Genomic DNA, 27,364 nt, shown 5'->3' on the forward strand with positions numbered 1-27,364 from the left:
ACGGGGCCGTGGTGGGGTGCGCATCGTCTGTCTCGACAGGAGGCAGAAAACACTCCGTCGGCAGGGTCACCACTCGCTCAAAAACACTGGTGCTCGAGCTCAGGCTGGATTGGGTCGGTCCCTCTGTCTCCCCAATGAGATCACAGGCTACATACAATCAAGCACATATTTCTACTGCTATGGTTCTGTCCAAGGTGCTGAAACCAGCAGGAGCGGAGCCTGAAGTGCACAGTATGGAACCTTGCTCCCTAATCTGTACACGAACCACCACTCGATAAAGAAGATTAGGAAGATATTTCAAATATTTTCAATTCGCTCTGCTTCTGTGCTATTATTAGAAACACCATACTGTCTGCTGGGCACCCATCACTCAAAGAAAACATCTGTAAGGCAACAGTAGAAGTTGTACTAGCAGCCAGAACCAATCAGTCAGAAGCCTTTGTAACCGTGGTCGCTGCACGCTTCGTATGACCTTGCTTCACTTCCAGTCAGAGCTGTTACTACATGTGGGGTTACAGCGCTCCACAATCCAGCATCGACCTTACACCCACCCATATAATAACTGTAAAAAAGAAAAGAATGAAACAAATTACTTCTACATAAATTGCACAGGTACATTGGGAACAGTTCATAATACCGCCCACTAGTCCAATCACACCACGGAACATTTATTTTTCTATGTTCATGCAGCACTGGCGGCTCGTGGAGTTAGCGACATATGCTAGCTGTGGCAGCACAGTCAGAGATGCATTTTTAAAAGTCTGCACGTCATCAGCAGACACTAACTGCCTGCTAAAGACTTGCTGGGACTATCTGAAGGCTAAGTGACCCACGAGACCATTGCCGACCTTCACCACACTCTTAATGGTGTTAGAGTTTTCCAGAGTGATTCATGATGAGAGGAAAATAAATGTGCATGTGTAGATTTAGTCCAAACGGTTCTCATGTTTCCTCCTGTTTCCGAATGTGTTGGTGGCTGACCGGAAAGCGTAACATACCAGCGATTTGTCACATGGCGTAGCGTGTTACGCTTCAGGAGTACGAATGTGTTGTAAAGACGCTGAATCCTGAAGCCTAACAGGACTCTCATGTTCCCAAAGCCTCTGGGTTAAACTTGCCTTTTTGGATCTTTGTTTTATTTAACATCAATTATGCTGATGTGCATGATGGCTGGATGTTCTTTTATGTTACCAATATGAATGTGACTGTTCTCCTCTTTCAACTACCAGAACTTTGGAAAGCAGCACATCCTTTCCAGTAAAATACCAGGAAGTTAGTCAAAGTTAAGCCACTCCATAATACTGCCAGCTGTCCAACTACTTACAATGAAGATGGGAAATATTGATTCTTGTTCTGCAAACTTTAAACCACTTACACTATATTTTTGGTCTCCTTTCCTGTAAAATACCTGCTAATTTAAAATGAAGAGCGTGCTACTTAAAATTACTTACAATGTAATTACTTCTGCCTACAACATGCTGATCGCTCATGCCTCATTTCCTTGTACCGATCTTGGCACGTTCACAGATATCTGCAGAAAGTTTCATTTCAATATTAGTCTTTTAATCCACTCTGAAGTCGTCTGCACATACTGTCTGCATCACACCAGATACAGCGTCCACGGGGCTGAAATTTGCACTTAAGTGTTCACTTTTGTGTGAAACAATGGGGTCTGGGCTTGGTGAATGTTTTTGCACCTCAGGTCTTTTAGCTTAGACAAATTTTGAGTAGTTCAGCTCAGTCCGCGGGGGAAAATTTCATGCTGGATTTGTGCTGTTGTGTTTAATGTACCGATGGTGAACTGCTCAGCCTGAAAGAGGGACGAAGACCGACTGTGAAGCAGCACAAGTGAGTGCAGGTAAGTGTGTGCGCCAATTTGAACAGCTCCTAGCAGGCGAGTCAGTGCGCAATAGGACGCTCATTACAGCGTCAACACTCATCATGACTGCTTGACCTTTAACCGTCTCCCTAGAGGGCAACACTGAGCTCTGCTGGCTGATTTTGTTTGAGCATTGCTAACTTTGCAATGCAAAGTTTAAACTTTGGGGAACCTCAGATTCTGAAAACTTCTGTTGTGTGTTATTTTTAAAGAAGTGTTAGCGCTAGCAGACTTTTCTTGTGGTATCACAGGTCCCACCACAGATACTAACCCCAAATTGCTCTCTGATGGATCCATCGGAGTATGAACGTGTGTGAATGTTAGCTATGAAGCACTTAGAAAGATGTGCTTGTGTGAATGGGTGTGAATGGGTGAATGCACAAGTTGTGTGAAGCGCTTTGAGTGCTCAGATGAGTAGAAAAGCGCTATGTAAGAAGCAGTCCATTTACCATTTGATGGTAACAGGCTAGCTTTTGGCTTTCTAACATTTGTCTAGAGTTGAATGTTAACCAATGTGTCCGCATCTGTTAAATTAAAAAAACAAACCAATAAGGAAGTGAAATGGATCAAATGTGTGACACATCTGAAAGCAGCAATGTGTTCATGTAAACGTGGAAGATCATAACTGCAAACCTGCTTTTCCTGAACCATAAGATTCTGCAAACGCCTGTTCAGATGTAGTCATTTCATCTTTCACATAGCATCTGGATGTGGCTCACACTGAAATTTATATTCGGTGAGGTGCTGGATTGATTTAAAAAGGAGGGGAAACCAGTTCCACTCCAGTTCCAGTCTTACATTTGTAACGCCTAAGCTGTCATGTATGGCTTATTTTTTAAAGTGGACATAAAACAGTAAATGTATGAGTTTAATTTAATCATTTAACTCAAAAACTGTCATATATGTAACTCTGTGAAGCTGGATTTAAGGAGGAAGTCTTAGGGGGTCGCTTTTGTACCTGGCTGCAACAATGAGTTTTATGTAAAGACAGCAGGGTTGTTTGGCTATCTGAACTGAAATGGAAATGCACCTGTTAGCGCTAATGTTTGGGTTTGGGAAAACAGCAGTTTAACCCACATACTCGTTAATGTTAAGGCTTGGATTTGTTTTAGCCGTGTGCTAAAGAGGCTCCAGAAGAGGCGACCTTTGAAATGAACTCCCATTTGTTAGCACAGCCTTTGTGCTGAAAGTGTTTGAACAGGCACTGATTCCATAAAGAAAAACGATTTGCTTGTTACGTGCTTGATGCTAACAGATTAACTCCGGTTCTTTCAGCTGGAAGTTCAGCTCAGTTGTCTTGGACCACTTGATCTCTAAGGGTGGTCACATCAGCACTGCTGCACTGCTTTCACCATCCAGCTGTAGGTCCAGTAAGCAATCAATGCTGCTAAAAAACAAGCCTCCAAAAGCAAAATCCCTCAGCTAGTATGAAACAAGAGGGTGCCTTTGCCCAGTAAGGGCTCGTACCTCAAAGTGTGACTTTTGCCCGAGAATAATAAGTGGGAGTCTTTGTGTATTGAAAGCTAAATTCTGCATTACGTAAGAGCTGCTGCTGCTGGGGGTTGCCTGACCTCAGTATGAGGACAAAATATGGCAACACAGACTGCAGCAGCTACTGCTGAGGACACACTCAGAACTGCTCTGCCATAACTGCACGCACAGAGACACGCACACACGCACGCACACACACGCACGCACGCACACACACACACACAAGCGTTGCTTAATCCTACTCATGCATGAACTAGTTGTAGAGGGGCCATTGTAGGACTCGTAGGACAAGTTCAGGATGCAGAAGGAGTCAGCCAAGGAATACAGTCAGTCTAACTTGGTTATGACCTCGTGCCTATGACCTGACCTAACAGCTACGACTCTAGAGCAGAATTTTAACAGCATAGCTTTGGATGAACTGGAGTAGACAGAAAGGACTTTGCTTTAAAAAAAGTGCTTGTGTGACTGGGTGAAAGTGAGTAAAGTGCTCTGAGCGCTTCAGCAGTGTGAAAGAGGGCTTTATATTCCCATTTACCTACACTGGAGTTGTGAAAGTCATAATGACTGATGGGACTGATGATCTGCGATACTTCAAGAGTCACATTTAGAGTCTGTCTGTATAAGTGATTCTCATCCTTCAGAGACAAATCATAAGCTCCCCATGACAGCAGCCCCGTAAACACACCTCACTAACGTCACAGGAGAAGAATTCTTGGACCAATCCAGTCGTTAAGTGATGATGTGTCGAATCATACTTCCGGGTCTAAAGTAGTCTGCGTTTAATATGGCTTTTATGTTGTTAACATGTTTAATGCTATGTATTTTCTTCTATTTGATCTCAAAAAGCTCCTAAAACAGTCAGTGATCCCTGTTGACCTCCCTCGGCTTTTATTACCGCTAATCATTTATTTAAGCTCAGTTTTTAAAACCTTAGGATGTAACTACAGCCCAGCCCATGCAGCAGTATATGAATGACTAACCTCGTATTGTGGATGGATTATCTCAGTTGTTCTCCTGGCTGAAGTTTGGTCCTTTTACAGCATCCTGCCATGCGATTACATTTGTTCCTGACCACCGAGAACACTCACGTTAACTTTTATCCAGTGGAAAAAAAGTTAGCTTGTTTATATTATGCTAACATAGCTGTGTCGCTAGCGGTCACGTAGCACATCATTATATACCAGCTAGCCCAACTTCAGTAACCCTACAAACGTCACTGCTGTTTAGTTTTCTGTCTTCATTTATGTTGGAAGTGATAACAGAGCTGTACGTTTTAATTTGTTTCCAAAGCCCCGCAGTCAGGACATGCTATGTTGTACTTAGATAGAAGCTAGCGAGCTAACTTCCTGCTAACTTCTAACTCCGTTAAATGTCATAAATTCCGTTTTCATGGATGCCTGGATGTTAAACTCAATTGTTACACCTGGTAGAGCAGAACGCTGATCATTTTATTAAAGATGAAAGACTTTAGACAGTTTTTAACTCTCAGTAATGCCACAGTGATCGTTTGATATATGGACCTGCAGCGGAGTTTAGGCCCAGACACGGCTAGTGACGTCAGACTGAACAATCAGATAGCTGATTAGTAGTTCACCTATTGACCAATCACCTTTGAACAGGCTCTGCTTACAATTACAAATGAATCTGTGAAGTATCAGCAATCAGACTCAGTTTAGCTGATTCAGGATTTCAATTTTTAGCCATCTTGAAAAAAAATACTGTACAAAGGTTATTCCCATTTCTGTTTCTTTTCCATGTATTGTTCCATGTTGCTGTACTTTTAGCCAGGTAACAGTTACCTGCATGTTAACTCTGATCTGGTATTACACTGCTGCAAGGTAAACACATCTCAAACCCTGCAGGACTGTGATGTATTTGCTGCTAATCGTCAGCTGACTCCTTTGTCCAGCACGTAATCTGTCTCAGCTCCCATTCAGAAAAAGATGAATTCTTACGTAACCACAATTAGGGACCAGAACCGCACCCAAAATAAAATAAGAGACATCGTAGGTAAAGAACGGGGTCACTAAACTACATGGACATGAAAGGCTGCAACACAGTGTCAAAGAAGCAACTGTGATGTTTCTGCTGCTCTGCCAGATAGAGGGACTCTGTACCAGGCCTGACCAGGACAATGGGCTTGTCAGGTCAAAACAACACAGCATCACAATAAACATTTCCACAGCATCAGTACAACGACAGGGTCACAGCAAAGACTCCAACCTGCTAAATACAGTGGAGCTTTAAACAATACTGTAAACATGCTCTGGCCTTTACAGTATTGTCAAGTAGGTATGAGAGACTGGTGGATGGGACAGCTGTGAACAACAGTCAGCACAGGATCTTACCCGGGGGGAAAAACTTATTTTTGTGTAAAGCAAGCTTACATTAAGAAAACAAAAGTGCAGTAAATCACAAAGCCTGCACAGATCCGTCGTGAACTTCCTATAATAGTGAAAAAGTACAGAGCGTGCTCTCTAAGAATGAGGCCATGGCCTACTTGGGATCTTTAGGAATCCTTCACTGTTTAGACAAGACAGCTTGCAACTGGTGTGATTTCTAAGATAAAATGATGACAAAGAAGTTTCTCTCATGTGAAGTGCTCTGACGCAGAAAGACCCACGACTGTGAAGCAGTTCTACGAAGGGCTGTGAAAAGTTATCGAGCAAAAGAGTCGTTAATTTGGCGACAATCAGAGGACGTGCTGTGAGTGCATGTCAGGCACAGAGATCAGATGGTTTTAAAATGAGTGGAACATCCCGAATGACAATGCAGCAAAACACAAACATAGTTAAATATGTGAGGACAGCAGCTTACAGCAACCACACTCTGCTTTACCAAAAGGGTCTAATCTGGGTGGAGCTGGCAGGCGAGGCTGCTGTCCTCCAGCTGACCTCCTCCTCTGCCTGCTCCTGAGCCTCTCTGAGCTGTGATAGGAAGCATGAAGCGGCCGGGTCAGGGCTGCTGCAGGACCACGGGCGCTCAGTGACGGTTCATCGAGGGGACAGACTGCCGTTCGCCCCTGACAAACATCGACGGTGTCTTGTTGATTCAGCCACGCCACCGCATTAATCATGTAGTTGGAATCAGTTTGAATCCAAGTAAATTTCTATCCACCGTTCCTGGAACCGTCCTCCCCGAACTTTGTACTAAATGGAGTTTATGTCGAGGTGTGGAAGCTGCATTTCATTGCTGTTTAAAACTTTGCTTTACAGGGTAAAAATGTGAGCGAAAACAGAACAAGAAAGATAAGGGAGGACATCACATATCCTGAGAAAGGATTAGGAGAGCCAGCAGTCCCTCTAAAGTCATGGACGCTGTCCAGAAATAACCATATGGTACTCTAGTGGTCCTCTGGATACTGAATCTGCTTTTATATCTCCTGCAGTCACCGTCTCTGAAGGTGGGCGTGGCCTGAAGTACACCCTGTTAGCTTACATGTATTCATCTCGAACTGTTCCCGCAGATCTTTCCTGTGTGAAACACTACAACACAGATGTAACGATGAAGCTGCACTAATACAAAAATCTAACAGACCTGTGAGGGGAGGAGGTCGAGGTCCTGGAGGGAACCAGGCCGTGGACAGCTAATGCAGTGATGAGACTAATGCAGCGTGTGAGAGTGATGTGCACTGACAGGCAGGAGAGGGGCAAGGTGTGTTTGACGTGACGTCTCTGTAGCGCGAGTGTGTGTGTGTGGGACCTGCAGACATCTTTAAAACACAAACGCCCATATACATACTGTAGCTGTCAGTGGATCCTTCCTCCCTCCATACGTTCTCCCACTCTGTGACCCCTGTGATGTCACTGTCTCCCCCTCACCTCCTCGTCTCAGCCTGAAAACAAGCTTTGGAATGAGAAACATTCCCTGATCTTCTTCACATCAGTGATTGTTGGTTTCTGTTGTCAGGACTAAGGAGATGAATGACCTCTGAGGGATTTCTGACTTCTTTCTTTCTTTTCTTTGCTCATATTTGCAATCGTGCACGCCTCGCTGTTACGCATCACAACCGGCTGTACTAAGCCGAGCGGGCGGGGGGGCGTTCAGCTCCAACCAGCAGGGATTTCTCAAACCTGTCAAAGCAACAGATGAACGGGTGCACGCTTCAAAGTGCAGTGGAGAGCACAAGTTGTTGCTACCCTCCCAGAGCATTTCCCACATAACGCCACACTCAGATCTCCACACTCAAGAAGAGTGGGTGTGGTGGCGTACAAACACACATGCATCCATGCAGGGTTGCACAAACGCATACACACACCTAATATAAGAGGTCGTCACGCACAGACGGTGGAGACAGAAAGCTTCACAGAGGGAGGAATTAGGGTTTTTTCCCAGCTTGGGGATTAAAGTCACATCATGAATATTTTAAGGAAAGATTTAGCATTTCTACCAAATCACTTCAAGTAAAATCAGGATGTGAGAAAGTCAAGTCGCCCAAATATGTGCTCAGCTACAAGTGTGAAGTTATGGTGCTTCGATCGCATGAACCGTATGTGACATAACTGAAACCAGGCCGGTGTGGCTGCTGAGGCTTCAGACAGCTGGCAGATTTGTCAAATACTCCAATGTTTTTGGTCATCTTGGTCACAGATCAGCCACAACAAATGAGGAAATCAAGAAAATAAGACGTCAGGTTTGTGCAGCAGACTGACAGCAATAAAATCTTCTATTTTTAGCCTTTTAGTCTAAAGTCTGAACAAACAGAACTCCAAACATTATCAGGAGAGGACTTGAGTTTATGGTACTGTATGTCTTTACTGTGTGATGCTATATAAAACATATATGACTAAAGTCTTCAGCTCTTCGCCTTCACTCAGCCCTTTAAAACACACTTTAAAGGTGCAGTCAGCCATTTTTTGTAAGTTATTCAACAGAAAAAAGAATATTGTACTCATAACTCACATTGATCACGGGGTAATTATGTCTTAGAAAAGACTGATGGATTGTCATAAACTTAATTCAATAAAAACACATCGAAACACGGACCTGTCATCTTGACCATGGCAACAACAGTCGCCGCAATGCGCTTTATACTCTAAGGTCGACCTACAATAACACACATATAGAGAAAACCCAACAATCATATGACCCCCTATGAGCAGCACTTTGGCGACAGTGGGAACGAAAAACTCCTTTTTAACAGGAAGAAACCCCCAGCAGAAGCAGGCTCAGGGAGGGGCGGGGCCATCTGCTGTGATTGGTTGGGGTCTGTTTTATGTATGCAGCTGGCAGAACTGGGAAGTTGTACTTGAGTAGTTTCTTACTTTTACTCCCTACATTTTTAAACACAAATCTGTACTTTCTACTCCTCATATTTTCAAAACAGGCTTGTTTCTTTTGGTTCAACATGTGAGGAACGTTATTATTTCCTGTCACTGCACGGCCTGCAAACATCACACCCATTTGAGCCTGAACAGTAACACGTGCACTGTTCGTGTATTAACCACCAGAGGACGTCACATCAACAACTGCAGGTGTCCGGAATTGCAAAAGGGAGTGATCACTTTAAGTGGCAGGTAATGCAAATGCAGGGTTTCTATCAGCTCCACAAACACACAAACTGTTTGTGTGCAGTTTGTCTCACAGTGTGTTGCAGCTAAAGGTGCAGCTGAGACAGGACAGGAGAGAGGCTAACCGAAGGATGCTCAGTGGGGTTCGAGAAACTGGACGTTTCAAGCTTACATGTAAATTATTATTATTTTCCTTCTTTTCTTCTAAGTGAGACTAAAGTTTGGATCCCATCTACTGCTATTATTTGATCATTACGTTAATACAGCACGAGGCTCAGTTAGCTGTGCACAATAGAAACGTCCTCCAAAGAGCTACTCTTACTTTATTACTTTGAGTACATTTCAGAGTCTCTACTTTTTAACTGAATCACTACTTTACTGGAGTATTTTTTCAACAGTAGTATTTATACTTACACTATTGTACTTAAGTACAGAATGTCTGTACTTTGTCTGGTGGCTGGTTACCAGCCAAATATTTCGTATTCGTCCATGTTTCATGGCTGCACATTCAGGCTCAAGAGATGAAGGATTAAACCTAAAGCGAAAGAGGCAGAGCGCCCAGCAGAATACATTTGGACCCAGGAAGTCGCTGCCCGGTCTAAGCCAATGGACACCTCATAGGGTTCATTTGGATTAGTTAATTTTTCTTGGTATGAACTAGATGTTAACTAGAAATTCATAGATCGATAGAAAAAGAAATCAGAACCCTGTTCTTCATGTTTCTGCGAGCTGAAATGTAACTTTACCTTTTAAAAAAAGCCTGAGCGCACAAACCAAAGGGAGGTGCTCATCTCTGACATTAACACTGACAACGTTCCTCGGAATATCAGTGTTCATGGCACGACTCAGATAAACTAGTTTGGTTCATAGTAGCAGCCGGTTCGATAAGTGCAGACAGGTTCTTCATGACCTTAATGTCTCTGATCAGGGGAAAAAGAAGCCGTGGGGAAGGTGGGAACTCTCTGAATGAGAACGTGAGGCTACAGGAATCTGCTGCTCCATGGAAACATGATTCCCACAGTGTGAAAGATGGGAAACCAAATCCCACAACTTCAGCTCACACAATACTTTTCCTTAATGTAATTTGGGTGTTGAACATGGTGCCCGTGCTCAGGCTCCTCCGCCCTCTGGCCCGCCTCCACCTCATCTCAGCACTACTGTGACTGCCTGACGCAGACCTCCGCCGTGCCATCCGTGATCACTGTTAGTGCGGTGACCTCACAGCCCGGCTCAGGTGAGCGTTAGGTTTGCAGAACGGACTTTAATAAAAACATCTGAACCGTGACGAGGTTTTTGATGATGCTACAGTGTTCAGACGGGTTTCCTTCATCAACAGTTTTAATATTCCACAAACATTTCTTAAAGTAAGTCGAATTATCTAAAAATAATACATTTTCCTCCCTGTGTTGAACATTCTGACAGAAAGCGTTCGAGCGGCGTGTTGCCAAAGTCTTGCCATAAAAGCTGAAATCAACTCAACCTGCACCTGACTCAACCTGCTCCATGTAAGGAGGATTAATCCCACCATGAACCTCCGACACAAACTCCATGCTCGCTCTTCTGCACACTTGTTTGATGGTAATTTGTTGTGATGGCAGCTTGTCAACCCAAATGTACTCGTAAAAAATAAGCTTAATGTCCATTCCTGCCAAAAGTGACCAGTTTGGTTGTTTGGCACATTTTTCTGCAGTTCAGCTGAGGATGATGGAAAGCTGTAGAAAAAGCACATGAGCTGTTACTCCAAATAAAAAAGACAAAAACCGGATATAGCTGGAAAACCTCTTTCCATTTTTTACATTGTGCACATTTAATCTGTTGCACAAAGGAAAAAGAAGCGTAATAAAGAAATAGGCTTCAGCTCTAAGAAGCACCGGAAAATCATTCCACGGTGGCACACGCTAATCTCCCAGCGTTACGTTAGGAAACGCCGCCGCCTCCAAAGGCTGCAGGATTATTAAGCATGTTGTTCTCTTAGAAAGCTGCTACGATAGAGGAATATCTGGAAAAGGAACGAAACATTGCAGCTAATATCAAAGGCTGTGAGAGACAGAAATAGAAAGCAGTCAGAGGTTTAGAGCCGTGTGGTTAGAAGAAAGAGAACTCAAGGCAGGTGAGTGTGTGTTAATATTTCTGTTTATTGGCAAAGGCAGACAACAAAGAGAGTCTCTAAAAAGGACACGCAGATCGATGCCATGACAACAACTGACAGGAAACAGGCTAAACCTTTGTGGCACACAGTTGAACAATCCCTGCATCTAAAATGTTAACAGGTAACATACATGACTGAACTCATAGTGAAAGCTGCACTGAACTGTTGTTGGGTCTGTATCCAGCTTTAATGCATCACAGAGATATGCTGTTCATTTATAGGCAAGAGACGCAAAAGCAGGGCCGCAGCAGGTGAATGTTGGCCACCAGTCAGAGCTGTGTGATAGAAAGCCACCGTGCATACTCAGCTGTAAATAATGAACAGCTGTGGGCGGCAGGTCCGTGTTAACTCGTGGCTACCAGGAACGTATCACCAGTTTGGACAAACTAAAATGTTCGTCCGAAGGAACTGATGGCATACGTGATGATCGCAGCCACAGACCCAACAAACACAGGAACAGCTCTAAGAAGATTTAACAAGACGTACGTTTTTGAAACAGCAATTAAAAAGAATTGAAATGAAAGCTTTCAGAGCTACAAACCAAACTTTCCATCCTTCAGTGAAAAAGAATAAAAGACAGAACTGCGTCTCACTGACATCGTTCACATCAGTGACAGTTCGGTTTAGGCATACCTACACATTTGGTTTACTAAGGATGGTGGAGAGGCCCATTAGATCACATCAGGAGGAAGGGACAACCGGAAAAAAGAATAAATAGTTCTGTAGGGTTTCAATACACAAATACCTCGTGTGTGTGTGTGTGTGTGTGTGTGTGTGTGTGTGTGTGTGTGTGTGTGTGTGTGTGTGTGTGTGTGTTTTGGATGCTGGGTGTTGACAGATCAGCCTTGCAGCACAGGCAGCTCTGAAAGGGTTCATGCCTGGATGGTGTTTGAGTGTGTGAGGACACGAACATAAATCCACACGGGGCCACGACTTTGTTCATGTGACTTTAGGCTTCTACATCTGGGAAACTGACATGAATAGGACAGGACTTTATTAATAATGGACAAATGTGGCTGATTTGCAAAGGGAAAAAAATAGTGTTCGAAAGGAAACAGTGGAAAACCATTGAGGTCAAACAGGAACTGAAGAAGGAAACGTGTGACCGTGCATACGTCCAGAAACAGCGCTGATGTACCCAGAGTGAGTCACAGTGTAGCAACACGTTATTTGGAGGAACAGCGTGTGCTGAAGTCAGTGTGTGTGTGTGTGTGTGTGTGTGTGTGTGTGTGTGTGTGTGTGTGTGTGATGAGTGAAGCTGATGTGAGGTCTTGTCCACAACCTCAGACTTTCTCCTTCATGCTGGATCAAGGAGCAGTGGATAGGACTGTGTGTGTGTGTGTGTGTGTGTGTGTGTGTGTGTGTGTGTGTGTGTGGTACGGGGAGAAGGGAGGAGGTGCACAGAAGCAGAAGCACAGCGGGCTGACAGTCAGCATGGCGATGGAGGCGGGTTCTAGTCCTCTGAAGCGTGGGGATTGGGAAAGGATGAAAAACAGGGGCGTAGGATAAAAGAAGCATCATGGGAGCAGTAAGAAGGAAAAGTGTAAAAAAGACATTGCAGAAAAGAAACAATAAAACAGAAAGAAGAATATAGAACAACAAAGAAGAGTGTAAATATCACAAAACAGGGAGAAAAGAAGGAGGATAAACAGGAAGGGATAAGGAGGAAAAGGGAAGAAACCAGGTTAGTAAAGATGTCACAAAATCAACAATGAGAAAACATCTCGTCCTCAACTCATTACTGGACATGAAAAGATAAACGACATCCTACAGCTGAGTTTGTGTGCCATGCAGAAGCATCATGCAGAAGCATCATGCAGCATCTCTGCGCACACACATCTGCATTTGCACTGTCAGGATTCAGCGTATGCTCTCAATCCTCTGACCCAGTTACCACTTATACCGCCTGCGTCCTTACCTTGGGGACTGCTGCAATAACAGTGATGGATGGAACCACTGTGCCTGATGAGGCTGATGCTGTGTTTACCAAAGCAGGAAGAGAACAGGTTTATCAGCCTAAACTGTGCTCCTGCTGATCTCAGTACAGATGCAGTGTGCGAAATCAGCCACCTTTTTATTAGAAACAAATGCATGCAAACACCACGGTAACACAAGTTGCCCGTGCATGCAGACAGTTACTATGGACTTATTTACATGCAGACCGCTTCCTCCCACTGTCATCAGCATCCATCCTCACCGTGACTTCATCTCAGTGGATCCTACACGGGATGTGAATCAGCATCGGTTCGACTCGCAGGGCGGCTGATTGTAAACTGAACGTTCACTGCATGAGACTGACTACTGGAAGTGCTTCCTTTGGTTCTTGTTTGCTTGTGTTATAGATTAAAAGAGCCACTCGATTTACCGTGGTGCCTTTTTTCCATCAAAAGCCCAAACTCACCGTTCAGACCTGCTGCAGCCAAGACGACAGAAAGACCAAGGAGTAGACAAAGAAGCTCTTGGAAAACTAAATCTGCAAAAGATGTTTGCAAAGCTGCACCAGTGGAGTTTGCGGCTACTAGTGGTGCAAGGGATCAAATCTCTCACGGTTCGGTTGGGATCACGCTTTTAAGTCACGGATCGGATCAATTCTCGGATCAGCAAAAAAAGAAAAAGGACAAAAACTGGAGATACCAACAGATTGCTTTCAGAGATGTGTGACTGTAATGTTTGCTGTTGATGCTCCACCAGTCTGTGGACACCGTGCAGTTCAGAGGCTTTTAGAGATCAACACATGCATAATATTTATGTGGACGAATATTTGTATTAAATGAGAACGAGACTATGATTTTAACCAAAGGAATGCACTACTCCATTTCTAGGTTAGTTTATGATTACTAGTCTCAAGTCTTTTAAATCCACATTATGTTTGCCTGCTGGTGGTGGTCAGAGGGCCCGGGGGCGCCAGTGTCCGGCAGCCTCGCCTCTGTCAGTGCGCCCCAGGGTGGCTACAATGTAGCTGCCATCACCAGTGTGTGGATGTGTGTGTGGATGGGTGGATGACTGAATGTGGTGTAAAGCGTTGGCGTCCATAGGGACTAAGTAAAGCGCTATACAAATGCATCATTTTGTTCACTGTTATTCCTTTTAGAGTGAAACAGATAATAAAGCAGGGCATGCTTTCATCAGGAAATAACTGGCAGATATAGATGAGCCGGCGAGGACAGAGCTTAAACCTGCATCTGTGTCATTTACTGTGAAGAGGAAGTGAATCGGCAGTAGGCTGGAGACCCTGCAAATACCTCCTCTTGGAGTCTGATTGGTCGAGAACAGACCTCCTCCACCCACCACCACCATATTTTCCCTGTGAGTGTAGAAGATGCAGGGATGCAACCCTTCACACTGTGCTGATAGAGGCAGCAGTGGGAACTGGGCTTTGCCAGTGAGGGACACGATACACAATCACTTACATACCCATGCATAATCCTTTCTCCAGCAAAGCCATGCAGAGCAGCACTTTATGGATCATCAGCATCGCGACCAAAAACAGCGAACAGAGGAACAGAAGTGTGTATGGGCTACTTAAGGTTGGGAGGTGGGAACAAAGACTACTCAGACTACTGGAAAGGAAAGTTTAAAAGAGAGAAAAAAACAGATGCTCTGATTTCCAAATGGAGCACACACCCACACACAACAAACACTCCTCTCATTGGTCTATTCGTGTTTGAGCAGACAGCCAGAGAGAGATCCGATAGTTCATTAGACGCTCTGTATGCGTTCCTCATCTCTGCTGCTTAATACTTCAAATGTGAGATCAATTTATTCCGATCGTATGCAACAGGACTGCTGAGCACACAGTGTGCAGCTGACGGTCTCTCCCAGCATTGCAAGGATCCCTGCTGATTATCAGCGCAACAATCTGACAACTTCCTGTAGCCACTTAAGACTCGCTGTCATGCAAATACATACAGTCTGATGTTAAACAGAAAAGCAAGTCTTTACTACTTTTTCTGTCTTTTTTCCAACGTTAAACTCGTTTTCTGCTCAGTTTGAGCATCCTGCAGATTTTAAAAAGCCCCAAACATCCCACACACAAACAGGTACACACAACCAATGAACGTGAAGCTCCAGATGGATGAAATGAAGCTCGACAGGCAAGTAAAGGTCAAGAGGCCATGATGGGTGGATGGCGACGACCAGCTGGCCTTTGCAAACAGACCAGCAGGACAGGCGATTGTGGGACATGTCTTACCAGGCTTTTGCACCCCACGAGCTTCCTGCTTTCCATTCTCCATTGCAGTACCCGCGTCTGCACACACACGCACACACAAACACGAAAACAAGCAAAGACATTACGATCCATCAGAGTGCTAATGGTTTGACCTGAGAGGAAATCAAACTGCACGGCGCTGCGCTGCACGGCGCTGCTCTGCACGGCGCTGCGCTGCACGGCGGACATACGACACACCGAGTCGGCAATCGAATGGAAACCACTGACCCTGTCTTTACTGGCTTTTTAAAGGGCATCTGGATATGGCTGTTGTTCACTTGAGGTGCGTGTTTGTCTTCTGCCTGCCTGGGGCTGTGCTTGCTAATACCACAAAGGGCAGTTACGGTCAGGCAGGGGCAGGCGACGAGACGCATATATCGGCTGGTGTCAGGGGAGGATGCTGAAGGAGTGATGCTGTGTGACATGTGACTTATGAATTATTGACCTTTGTTTGAGAAATGTGAACTTCAGACACACTTTTACACAAGTAACTAAAACACTAACGACATGAATGTGTTGTGACGAGACTGACCAAACACTCTTAATAATGTCTCAGGAATGAGCAGTATGAGGACAGAAAGCATTGAGGCACCGCCGACCTCAGTCTGGCCTCATGGTATCAATAGTGTCAACGGGTTTCACCATAAAGGTGCTGATACAGCACTCTTCTGTGCTAACTTAGCTAGGGCTGCTCGATTATGACAAAATGATAATCACGATTATTTTCACTGATATTGAGATCTCGATTATTTGACGATATTTATTTAACAATAACAATGTGTTGAATAATGACTTTAAAGATTGTCAAAAATAATCTAAAATAGTGCAAACACTGATAACAGTGCAAATGTTTGCAATGTAACAAATCAATGATAAATGTAAACATCTGTGTTTAGTGAACTTTGCAGTGTTGCTCTGTGGTGCAGCTACACTGTAGCAAAGTTTACACACTGTGTCTACTTGATCCACGTCTGACTGAGCCCATAATGTTTCCACACCACTGAAGGTTTTTTACCTCTCTTTTCAATCAACAGCAGTCACTCTCCTCTCCAAATAACTTCTGCTCAGCTTTCCGAGCTTCCCTCGGGTCCTCTTAATCAGCGGTCCCCAACCCCCGGGCCTCGGACCGGTACCGGTCCGTGAGTTGTTAGGTACCGGGCCACGAGAGTTGAGGCTCAGGTGTGAAATGTCTGGTTTTCAGGGTTTTTAATCGGTGTTCAGCGTTATTTTGTTATCGTTTTTATCGTTAACTCGGTTTTCCTGGGTCTTTTCATGTGGTTATGAATAGAGATGGCACGATGCCACTTTTTTATGTCCGATACCGATATCATAAATTTGGATATCTGCCGATACCGATATGAATCCGATATAATGGTTTTTAATCAACAAAACTGTTGTTTTTTAATATTTTGCTGCATTTTGTATAAGTTCATACTCAAGTTTAAAACAACAACTACACTAAAGCTATTCTGTTATACCTGTATACAAAAAAAATATTTCATAGTTCAGCAATACTGATCAATCTAATAAACTTAAACCTACACCATCCTCCCTATTCTGGTATTTTAAAGAGTACTTAGCGTAAATATTAAGCAACCTAACTAATAGGGTTCCAACTCCCAGCAACAACAAAAATAAATAAATAAAAAATAGGGAACCACCCCTCACGCTCCACCTCATGATGCTTAATCGACGTAATCAACCTTAATTTGATGCAGTGTGAAAAAAAAATGCACAGAAATCAATTATTTTTCAAGAAATATTAAATAGATTCAACATCTTTCTTCAACAAAATTGCAGACTGCACAGATGGTACCTTCCCAAAGGAAAAAGTACTATAGCTTACTAGGGTATATATTAGACTTAATAGTTACTATATACAGTAATTGACTTCTATTCATTTTACATCAAATTAAAACTTTGGGTGTCAGATAATTATTTATTAAAAGCTAGACATTTTAAATGAGAATAAGAAAGAAAAGTATGTCTTTGTGCCCCCTTTTCCCTGTTAATGCCCTATCGGCCCCCCTGGCTAAACTTTGCTAGATGCGCCCCTGCACAGTTACCAGCGTCAGCTACGTAGAAAAAGATCCTCGAGTAGAAAGTAATAATAAATAAATTCTAACAACAGCTTATCAAGCTTAAACGTGCTGCTGTTGTTCAGCCGCTGGTTTCCTCTTTCTGGTGCAAAGTGGACCAAAAACAAACAAGAGAGACGGACTCGCGACAGAAAAGCCGATCAGCTGATCGTTAAGCAGTTTCATGATTGAAGTAGCAGCCAGAAGAGGCAGTCGCTCCATATATTGTTTGTTAAGCTTAATGCAGGAATGCTTTACAAACATTCAGAGATGGACTTACACACTTGCTTTACTTCTCTCGGGGATAACTTTGTCAGAGATGAAATGCCGGGTTGCTAGCGAAGCTCCACATGCTATCCAGACCACCGACAGGTCCCGCATGCCACAGCCGCTCTATCACGTGATGCATACTGCTCCGACGTGCTAACGTTCTGAGGTGAGTTACGGCGTGTTGCAAGTTTTGTGAGGTGCTTTCGTGATATTTAATGGATCGGATTACATTTTTTATTTTTCTCCGATATCCGATCCAGTAATTTAGGTCAGTATCGGACCGATACCGATACGTAATATCGGATCGGTCCATCTCTAGTTATGAATAAACCTTCTTTTTTTCGGTACCGGTACTAGTTTCATTTTGTTGTATTTATCCGCGACACCTTAAAGGCCGGTCCATGAAAATATTGTCGGGCATGAAAAGGTTGGAGACCGCTGCTCTTAATTGTTGTGACGCGTGTTCAAAACGCAGAGAGGTGCGCTCGATTTGCCACACAGAGCAGCGCGAGAGTAAAGCACAAGGGAGGGGCTAATAATCGGCTCAGTCATTTTTAATGATCGTTGAAAGCCCAGATCGTAATCGAGATTAAAATTCGATTAATTGAGCAGCCCTAACTTAGCACTCAGGAAGCAACAAGGAAGGAAACGTGTGTTTGGTCCATTACTGGTGTGTTCCAATGATTCCTCTCAGCTGTAAATGACATACTGTTGATTTCTCTTTAAATGGTGACACATTTGTAAGGAAAGTGAATTTGTGGGCTGTACCCAAAACTTTCCACATCTTCTCTGCTACGTCAAACGTCTTAGTTTGCTGTTGACTGCTGTCGTTTATTGAATCGGACAATCGAAATCTGACAAAACAAGACAAACTGAGAATTTCTAAGAGGAGCCGGAACAGGATGTGGAAGAAGCATACGCAGCCCCAACAGCCTGGCACCGCCTCCTCCTGCAGGTCACACACTGCTGTGGGGTCGTCAGCCAGTGTGGCTGCGTCGGTCAGTCTGGCTCAAGCTAATTCCACAAGTGTTCAGCTGGGTTGAGTTTCAGATCTGCAGGCAAGACGCTCCACCCTCTGCACTCGTGAACTGGAGGTAGTGTCTGTTAAACTGTGGGGGCGAGTGCTGTCATCTGTATGGACAGAGTTCAGTCCCAGACTCTGGAGATATGGGACTGCTGCTGCTTGCATAATCTTCAGATCTCTGCACTGAGATTGCCTCCAACATTGCTTTAGTGGGAGATGCTGGCCCACACCATCGCACGGCCTCCATCAAAAGCTGTTGCAATGAGCATCACGTTCCTCCACACGTTCAGGTTCCAGTGCATGCGTTGCTGACAGCAGCACAAATGGTCTGATGGTGAAGGGCAGGCGTCCCAGCAGACGTGTGAGACTGGAGACTGACCGTGTGCTGTAGGGTCAGTAGGTAGCTGCTGACCATATCGTCCTGCTAATCTGTAGCAGACTATGTGCATAAGTACTGACAGGGTTGTCTTGTTGGGGCACCAGCTTCACAGCCTGTCTCTGACTTCCCTCTACATGACGATGCTGCAACCATCAATAGCAGAATAAGCTGTTGCATTGGCAGAGAAGATCTGGCAAGTTTTTCATGGATGCAACCCACACACTCAACTCTGCTGCTCAACCCACAGAAGCATTTTCCTTACAAACGTGGCGCCTTTTATAAACAGTAAAGACTTATTGACAAGAAGCAGTGTTACAGCAAAGAAATAACTGCCGATCCAAATCAAGACTAGGCTTAGTCACGTACTAAAATTAATGCTAAATAACAGGAACCGTTTATTTTCCACAAGACTGGCAGGTATGGGAAACAAATGGAAATCCTTCTAAATTCCACAGTGGCATCATGGTGCTTTCTCCACTTTGTTTTCATTGTAGCTTGTTCACAAAGCTCCGAACCTTTCTGCAAATCACCCCACAGAGGTGCGTGTGAGAGTGCAAATGTCAGATGCAGTCAGATTGTGCCCAGGTACAAATAGCGCAGGTATTCTGGTGAATTCACACCATGCGAAGTCACGCCATGTGCTGCCCCCACCGAGCGCTGTGCAGACAGCTTGCCCACAAAACCAAAGGGGTGATTTCCAGAGGTAAGAACGTGCCTGGTGGAGACGACTTCCTGCTGCTTGTTACATGTGAAAAAAGGACAACTGTGGAAAACATCCCGTCCTGGGGAGTTTAGCTTTTCCAAACGGCCTAAGTAGCTTTTATCTGTTCCTAAACCGCTGGAAGCGCCTGCTGGAGGGCCTGGGAGCGCCTGCTGGAGGGCCTGGGAGCGCCTGCTGGAGGGCCTGAGAGCGCCTGCTGGAGGGCCTGAGAGCGCCTGCTGGAGGGCCTGAGAGCGCCTGCTGGAGGGCCTGGGAGCAGCTGGAAGTCTTTATCTACAAAGATAAACTTTAAATCTGCTTCTTCAGCTTTACAGACATTTTTTATCATTTTATTTTGGCTTTTCAAGTCTTATGTTTTTGAAGTTACTCATAACTGTGTATTATTTGTTTTATTGTTGCCCTTCTATTCACACTAAGCTCATATTTATCTAAACTTTAATAATAACAACTTGTGAATAAATGCCCCATAGCTCTGTTCTTCTTCGCCACTTTGTAATGGTCTGATTGGTCAGCTGTGCACATGGGAGGTTTTTCACGCCCAGAAATATTCAGTTTTTCATAAAGATGCAAGTCTTACTCGACTAATCGTGCTAAACGATGCAGCGCTGGCATGATTTCTATCACAACGACGCAAGCAAGGGCACGTAAACAGCAGGATGCAAACCGGTGCATGCCGTACGTACATAAACACGCGCTGATGCATTCAACCACCGAGCACGGAAAGGAGAGGCGTGCACAAAAACATACAGATAAAAGTCGAATACGACGGATGAAATGCACGAGTGCAGCACTGCACATTACTGGAGCACCGGGGCTCTGAAACAATAACTCACAGAGGGGGGAAAACAACAACAAATGTACGCCACCTCCATCTCCCTGTCATGCTGACAGAGGACAATGACTCGCGGACTGCCTCGCCCTGCTGTTTGGCACTCGGCGTGTCAGCATGTGTGCGTTTGTCCAAATGCACACAGCGTGCCACAGTTGATCACTGGCAACGCCACCCACGGCCCGTCCTGCAGCCGGCTGTCACTGACGAGTGCCCACACACAGTCTGACTGTCTGACCGAAGTGTCTGGCTAACCAAAACAGGCCCGAGAGCTGAGTCATTCTCGGCTAACCGTCACTTCTTTTTTATTCGATCCATCTACTGTTTGTCAGCACTGGAGCTGACCTCTTTATTAGATCGTGTACTTTTGCATCCTTCTCAGCCACAGTTCAAACTGCAGACAGCAGCTTAATGTCGTCTCGCCACAGAGGTCAGTTTGGGACAACAGCTGATATTCACTTACTGCTTTCTTAAAGCTCTGACAGGAAACAACACTGGCAGCTCTTGACAGCTTACTTATTCTAATAAAGCTGTGGTGTTTGTCTCGGAGCTGCTGCCATTTGTCCTCGAACTTTGGAATTCCTTCTGATTCCTGCAAACTCAAACTCAGCCGAAGGGTAACGTGAAACTCCTCACGACAACAAATGCACCGCACCCAGGAGCTTCAACACGTCGCCCGCGGCTAATGACCCAAAGGCATCTGATCACATGTGCCACACTTATTTTAGAAGCTTTCTGGAGCCAAGCAAGTTGCTCAAGGACACTTCTTCTTCTTCTTCTTCTTCTTCTTCTGCATACTTCTACCCAGCTGTCTCACTTCCTCCCTGACACACTCAGAGCATTTACTGACAGCTCACAATAAAAATACAGTTTCCTGTGTCATCCCCACATTTTACCAGCCAAATGTTCAAAGCACTGACTGCTGCTCTGCGTATCTTCCGGCTACTGTCTGCCCTGTGGGTGAACGACACCCGAGCAGATCCAAGATGGCAGCCAGCGTGCAGCAGCGCCTGCATCCATCAGTCATACAGGAGCAGCTGGAGTTCAGGTCAAAGGCACACCCTCTCTGCTTTAATGTTACACAGTGTTATAGTCTATGGGCAGAGGAGTATAACTGTACGCTGTATTACTGTTTCATTATTGTACTTTGTTTACAGCTGCTAAATCTTTTCAGAATATTTATGAAGAATATCGGCTGATCTGTCGTTTCTTTCATCTATTCTTGGTCCACCTCTAATGATTTTATCAACAATGCATCAAATATGAGTTGAAGTAACCAAACTACAGAGCGTTATTGAGCAGTTTGCCTCAGCGCTGCAGACATCATCCGTCTTGCTAGCCACAGCATCCCCCTGACAAACCCACAGTGCACACTGTGACAGCAGGAATCCTTCTTAACCAGCTGCTAATCAGAAGCTACGTGAAAGATATTTTTCTTAGGAGGTAAAAAGAAGAATGAATGCTGCGTTTAGATCGATGGATCCAGATGAACATGCTGTTCCCCTGCATGTGTTTGCCCATACGATACTGACGACATCACGTTCATCTCACCTGCCCTGGTGTCATCGTTGTCCAGCAGCGGGATGTAGTCCGTCTTTCCCACCGTCTCTCCGACCTTATCGTCAAAGTGCTCCGCCTCCAGCTCAGCCACAAAGTCCCGGTGCACCATGTTCTCCGGGCCGGGCTGGGGAACGCTGTCCGTCAGCGCATCGCTCAGACTCAAGTCTAACTCCGCCATGGCTGCAGACAGAAAGACGCACGAATAAACAAGAGTCCCTGTGTTTTTTTCCTGGTACAGATTCACTTGAAACATAATTTCATCTAAAGTGAAGATCATCACCAAGTCAATCGGCCTTTTACTTCCAGCAGATTTGTATCTGCAGCTTGAACCATCCAACCAACTATGACAGGTTTATCAGCATTATGTGATCAGTAAAGATGCTCGGGTGTAATTAGACATGGGATCATTGCCCCGAGCAGCTCGTCACTGCCTGCAGCTCAGGCTACGAGCTGAGCTGCTAACCTGTTTGTAAAACACAGTCCTGGCACACTCATAAGCATGATGTCATCACTCTAGCTTTGCACCTTTAAAACACTCTTCTTTAAATGTGGTGATTAAGGGAAGCACCGGGATTACTAGTCCCACCTGCAGGTTAATTTACAAACACGGAGTCCTGAATCCTGGATTTTGTCTGCAAACCTCTGCAGGTATATGAAGACAAAACGAGCGGACAGAAAGAGGAAGAAAGTGAAAAATGGAAATGATAGGAGAAGTGGTCAAAGGAAGTTAGAAAAACTCAGTTCCAGCCCACTGGATCATTTACTCAGGAAGTCATGCTTGTTTGGTGTGATCAGAGGAAAAACATTTGGCGTGAACTGAACTGGGCTTCAGATTTGTATCCTGAGGTAGGACAGGCGTAGCCAAAAGACCTGCGTTAGCTGGCATTCCCCCTGCTAAAGTCTACCACCAGCAAGGACTAAACCTGACCGCTCCTGTGCTCGAAGGGAAACTACACAGAAGAAAACTTTTCCACTGATAAAAACTCCATCTGCCACAAGGGGGCGGAGTTTCAAACGAGATCAGGGTGTTTGAATGAAACAGACGAGCTGGAACCAGACAGAAGCACAGTCTGTGCCTACACATGAGTTCAGCTGACCAATGGGCACCTTGGGAATCTGCAGAGTCCTGCTGTGTCATCTTCCAGCTATAATGCCAGATTATCTTGGCCACAGAAGCAGCCAGCCTTTCTCTGCTGCTCAGACACATTAATCTGTCTCCACACTCTCATCATCAGGTCCACTGTGTCCAAAACACTGGGTCCACGGTCAGGGTCGAGGGCGTTACAACATCCAGCCTGCATTGACTTAATATATGTTCTACGTTGGGTGTGCTAACTAAACTCGTATCCACACATGAATAAATATCATTAGTCCATGCATGCAACACATCTGCAGTGCAAACACAGCAAGCCAGCAGCAACTCAACTCTCTAGCCCCATCTACTGGATGATCTTCTTATTGACTGCACAAAGAGCAGGTACAGGTATCCTCCCCAGAAACGCTGCCAGTCACATAACTGGGTAGAAGAACTGTTGATTTGTAGTTTGGCAGCCTTTAATGACAATTAGGAACAATTCTCTTGCACTCTTTAGACTCATTTGGGGTTCTTATATTTTCACATACTGGTGGGTACAGGTTCATCTCAAGGTTACTGAGAGATTCGACAGACTCAAAGTTTTGACTGAAGGTAAGGTGGGTGCTTCCTTATAAAAGCCTGATTCATCCATTCACACGCGCATTCACGCGAGTACCTTTGTCTGTGCCTCAGCACGCTCGACCCGCCATACTCGGGGTATTTAAGAACTAAACAGCAGGAGCTGGAGCTGAAGCACAGCCTGACATGTGACGTCTGATATTTTTATATTTACAGAAGCAACATGTGGTGCCTGTTGAAAAAAGACGTCCTCGCACAATCAGCGAGAAACACAGAAAACGTGATCGCGGCTTAAACTGCGACCGTCATGAATGACAAGCAGCTTTCACGTTTGGGAGCGTAAACAAACTCTCACAGGCGTATTCATCTGCACCAGCAGCAGTACGAGTCCCCGGCACAGACCAGGGTGTGTCGCAAACACGCTGCTGCCTCCACCTCAAAGCCCCAGTTTCCATATTTAACCCCACATCATCTGTGTGTTTAGTATACAGTGTGTCATTTGCACCAGCTGCACGGTTAGCCGAGTGATCTGTGCCACCCAGCCTACAATGTCATTGGATTCACTGCAGGATGAGATACCGTACGTCTTTGTTTGCTGCCTGCCTGGCCTTCAACTGCTTCCATTTCCACATAACCACAGGAGGACAGGCTTTTCATTAGCCCAGCTCCTGCAGTGGGACAGAATACCACCCTGGGATTAAAAACTCATAAGATTTTGGGGCTTTTTGACCTGAGCAAATGTCCCCGAGCTGGAGTTGAGCTGCTGTTTTCACCTCCTGCTGCTGACAACTCTGGTGCGGCCACTCGGAAATAATCTGGATTCAACAAAGGAAGGAAATCCATGGAAAGGGCAGCTTCTATTGTGTTGTCTGCCAACATATGCTTGAGTGTGTGTGTGTCTTGCTAAGTCTCTTTTATATACAGTCTGTGCTGTAAGCCTGTGTGTGTCAGCTGAGGTGAAGGTTAAGCCTCCTCACAGTCTGCTTCCACACTCCTCTACTGAATATAAACAATAATACAGCCTGACATGAACACAAAGGCCAATCTAGCAGCAACACGAGGAACATGAGCAGCTCCAAGGAAGCAGGAACGAGGCAACGACTTTCATTTTTCATAGGGGCAGGGATAGCTCAGTAGGTAAAGTGGTCGCCCCATGATCGGAAGGTCGGCGGTTCGAATCCACTTAACGGCTACCCTGAGGTACCCCTGAGCAAGGTACCGTCCCTACACACTGCTCCCCGGGCGCCTGCTTAGTGGGCTACCCACTGCTTCACTGAGTGAATGGGTCAAATGCAGAGAAAAACAAGTAATTTCCCCATGGGGATCAATAAAGTATCCATTATTATTATTTCCTCATAACATTGTTCTTTCTTCAAAGTAGACACAGCATCAGCTCGACTGCTGTTTACCCTCCTGAGGAAATGAGTTTGAGACCTCCACACCGAGCATCATTTATCCAATCTATAGCATCACGTGTATCCTGCTGTAACAACAAGAGGACATCCTGGGCTTTCTATTAATGCCCCGTCTGTGAGGGTTATCTGAAGGTGAGGAGGAGGAAGGCCAGATATAAGAGCAGGGAGGTCAAAGGTCAAAGGACACACCAGCTTTTCAGGTGCTGTTTATTGTAGGTCTGCAAGGCTTTGAGGCTTTATGATTTCTAGACGAGGAAATACGAGACTTTTCAGTTGACCTCAAACACACACGTTTAACCTTTATGGTCTCTTTCATACAGTCTGACTGTATGAAAGTCTGTGCAAACTCCTCCCACAGTCCAAAGACAGTCAGTGGGTTAGGTTGATTGGGGATTTGAAATTGCCTCGCTGTGTCCGACAAACTGGGCGTACCCTTCCTCACGCCCCGTGACAGCTGGGATCGGCTCCAGCCGCGTGACTCTGATCAGGATGGATGGAGATGCTGAAACTGGTTTGAAATTGTTCTTCAGCATGAAACAGGACGACGCTGCCCACGACCACCGAGACAGCTCGTCTGATCACGCAGAGAATGTCAGAGGAAGCAGCGAGAGGCGCTCATCTCTGAAAACATCTGTGTCCAGAATGCAGATAGTAGCCGCTCCGTGTAGCCAATGACACACTTTACTGACAGCAAAGCTGATCTGAAGCAACCAAGGCTACACCGGGCAGGTTAACCACCCTGATGACTTGTTGGTGACATAAGTTAACTGGTGAAGCAGTTATTTCCACTCAAACAACAAGATGATCCCAATAACACTGTGTTGTGCTGTAGAGGGAGAGCTCTGCTTATGCACAGGTGAGTGAAAGAACCACAAGCTCGGCCTCGCCAAGAGTCGAGCATTATAGCCACTGTCAGAGTGACTGATGACATAACACGTAAACTCTAATCCCACAGAATCCCCAGCAATTTTTTCTCCTTCTGCTTCAATATATGACAACACAACATAATGTCATGCTGGATTAATCCTCAGGCAGGCAGGGGAATACTCGCTCACCCAGAGTCACCTAAAGACGGTCTATCTGAGGAAATCTTCTTACTGCACGGTCTGATTTCAGCTTCCGTGGTTAATCATTGAGCAACAATCTGGATTTGAGTTTACAGCAAGACGTTTGTCCTCTGTGAATCATTACCCCGACCGTAAAATCCTCAATCACATAATCTACAAGGAAACATGTCGCAGCTCGAGTCAGAAAAAACACACGGTTTGGTTGCTGCTTCCACGTCCCACCTGCAGCACACTGCAGCTCAGCTCAGAGCAGCTATAATTACTCAGCTATGTGAAAAGACCAATGCCCGTCCACTAGTGTAATATGACAAAAAAAAGATGAGAAAACTGAGAGCTTGAGCTTGTGACACACAAAGCATGAGATCAGTTCCCTGTTAAGCTCATCTTCAGTCCCAGAATAAGACACAGTACATGTGCGGCTGTGAGCTTCTTTCAGCGTTTAGGAGACTTTAATACGAGCAGGCAGCAAAGCTGAAACTCTGCAGTTATGGTGTCAACAGTCGCCCGCCTGCAGCTACACTTACTCCACTGCTTTAAGGGTTTGGGAGGAGCATGCGGAGCTATTCAGCGCACAAGGTCAACGTGGCTGTAAAACAACTGCGGGGTAGCTTAATTCCCCTACAATACCACAGTGTAGACCTATGATTATGTGAGGTCACATGGTCACAGTGTAAGGGGAAACGCTGACCTCACTGGAGGCTGCTGAGGTGTATGAATCACACACTGGAACAGAGCGTAGGAGATGCTGCTAAATACTGATAACTGTTAACTGCTGACCCAGCCATGCACATATCCTGATTACTGCCTGTAAACACGAGTGGATTTGCTGTTTCCTTCACTGCACGGAGCTGTAATGGTACCTGCACTCTGTGCACAGCGTTCAGTCCTGGACCTCGTGTGAACTGAAGAATGAAGAATGTTGACACACCTGCTCCCGTGGAATGAAACCATAAACAGACTTATTGTTATCTCAGGTAGCTGAATGCCACTGGGCCACATAAGAAGTTAGAAAAGTGGAGACAGTTTCAAATGTTTATGAAGTTTTAAACATGTTTTTAAGCTGGGACCAATCGCAGACGAGTGGACGAGTGCACAGTGGGCTGGCTGTGCAGTCACTGTGGGAGGAGC

At 45.1% G+C, this 27,364-nt stretch overlaps 1 protein-coding gene across 13 annotated transcripts in view; it reads right to left on the bottom strand.

Annotated features, from left to right (window-relative positions):
- The window catches only part of LOC113029844 (uncharacterized), a 121,082-nt gene that overhangs the window by 62,063 nt on the left and 31,655 nt on the right, over positions 1-27,364 (bottom strand). For 8 of the 13 annotated variants that reach the window (XM_080306309.1, XM_080306311.1, XM_080306316.1 and 5 more), the window contains exons 2-3: positions 22,092-22,280; positions 15,222-15,278 (exon numbers count right to left, since the gene is read on the bottom strand). In XM_080306309.1, the coding sequence (XP_080162435.1) occupies positions 15,222-15,278; positions 22,092-22,280 (246 nt within the window). Of the gene's footprint in view, positions 1-15,221; positions 15,279-22,091; positions 22,281-22,380; positions 22,482-27,364 lie in introns of those variants that run through there. The other 5 variants (XM_080306314.1, XM_080306310.1, XM_080306322.1 and 2 more) reach the window with 2 other exon arrangements.

Source organism: Astatotilapia calliptera, chromosome 9 (genome assembly GCF_964374335.1).
Source record: "Astatotilapia calliptera chromosome 9, fAstCal68.1, whole genome shotgun sequence".
Taxonomy (NCBI): Eukaryota; Metazoa; Chordata; class Actinopteri; order Cichliformes; family Cichlidae; genus Astatotilapia; species Astatotilapia calliptera.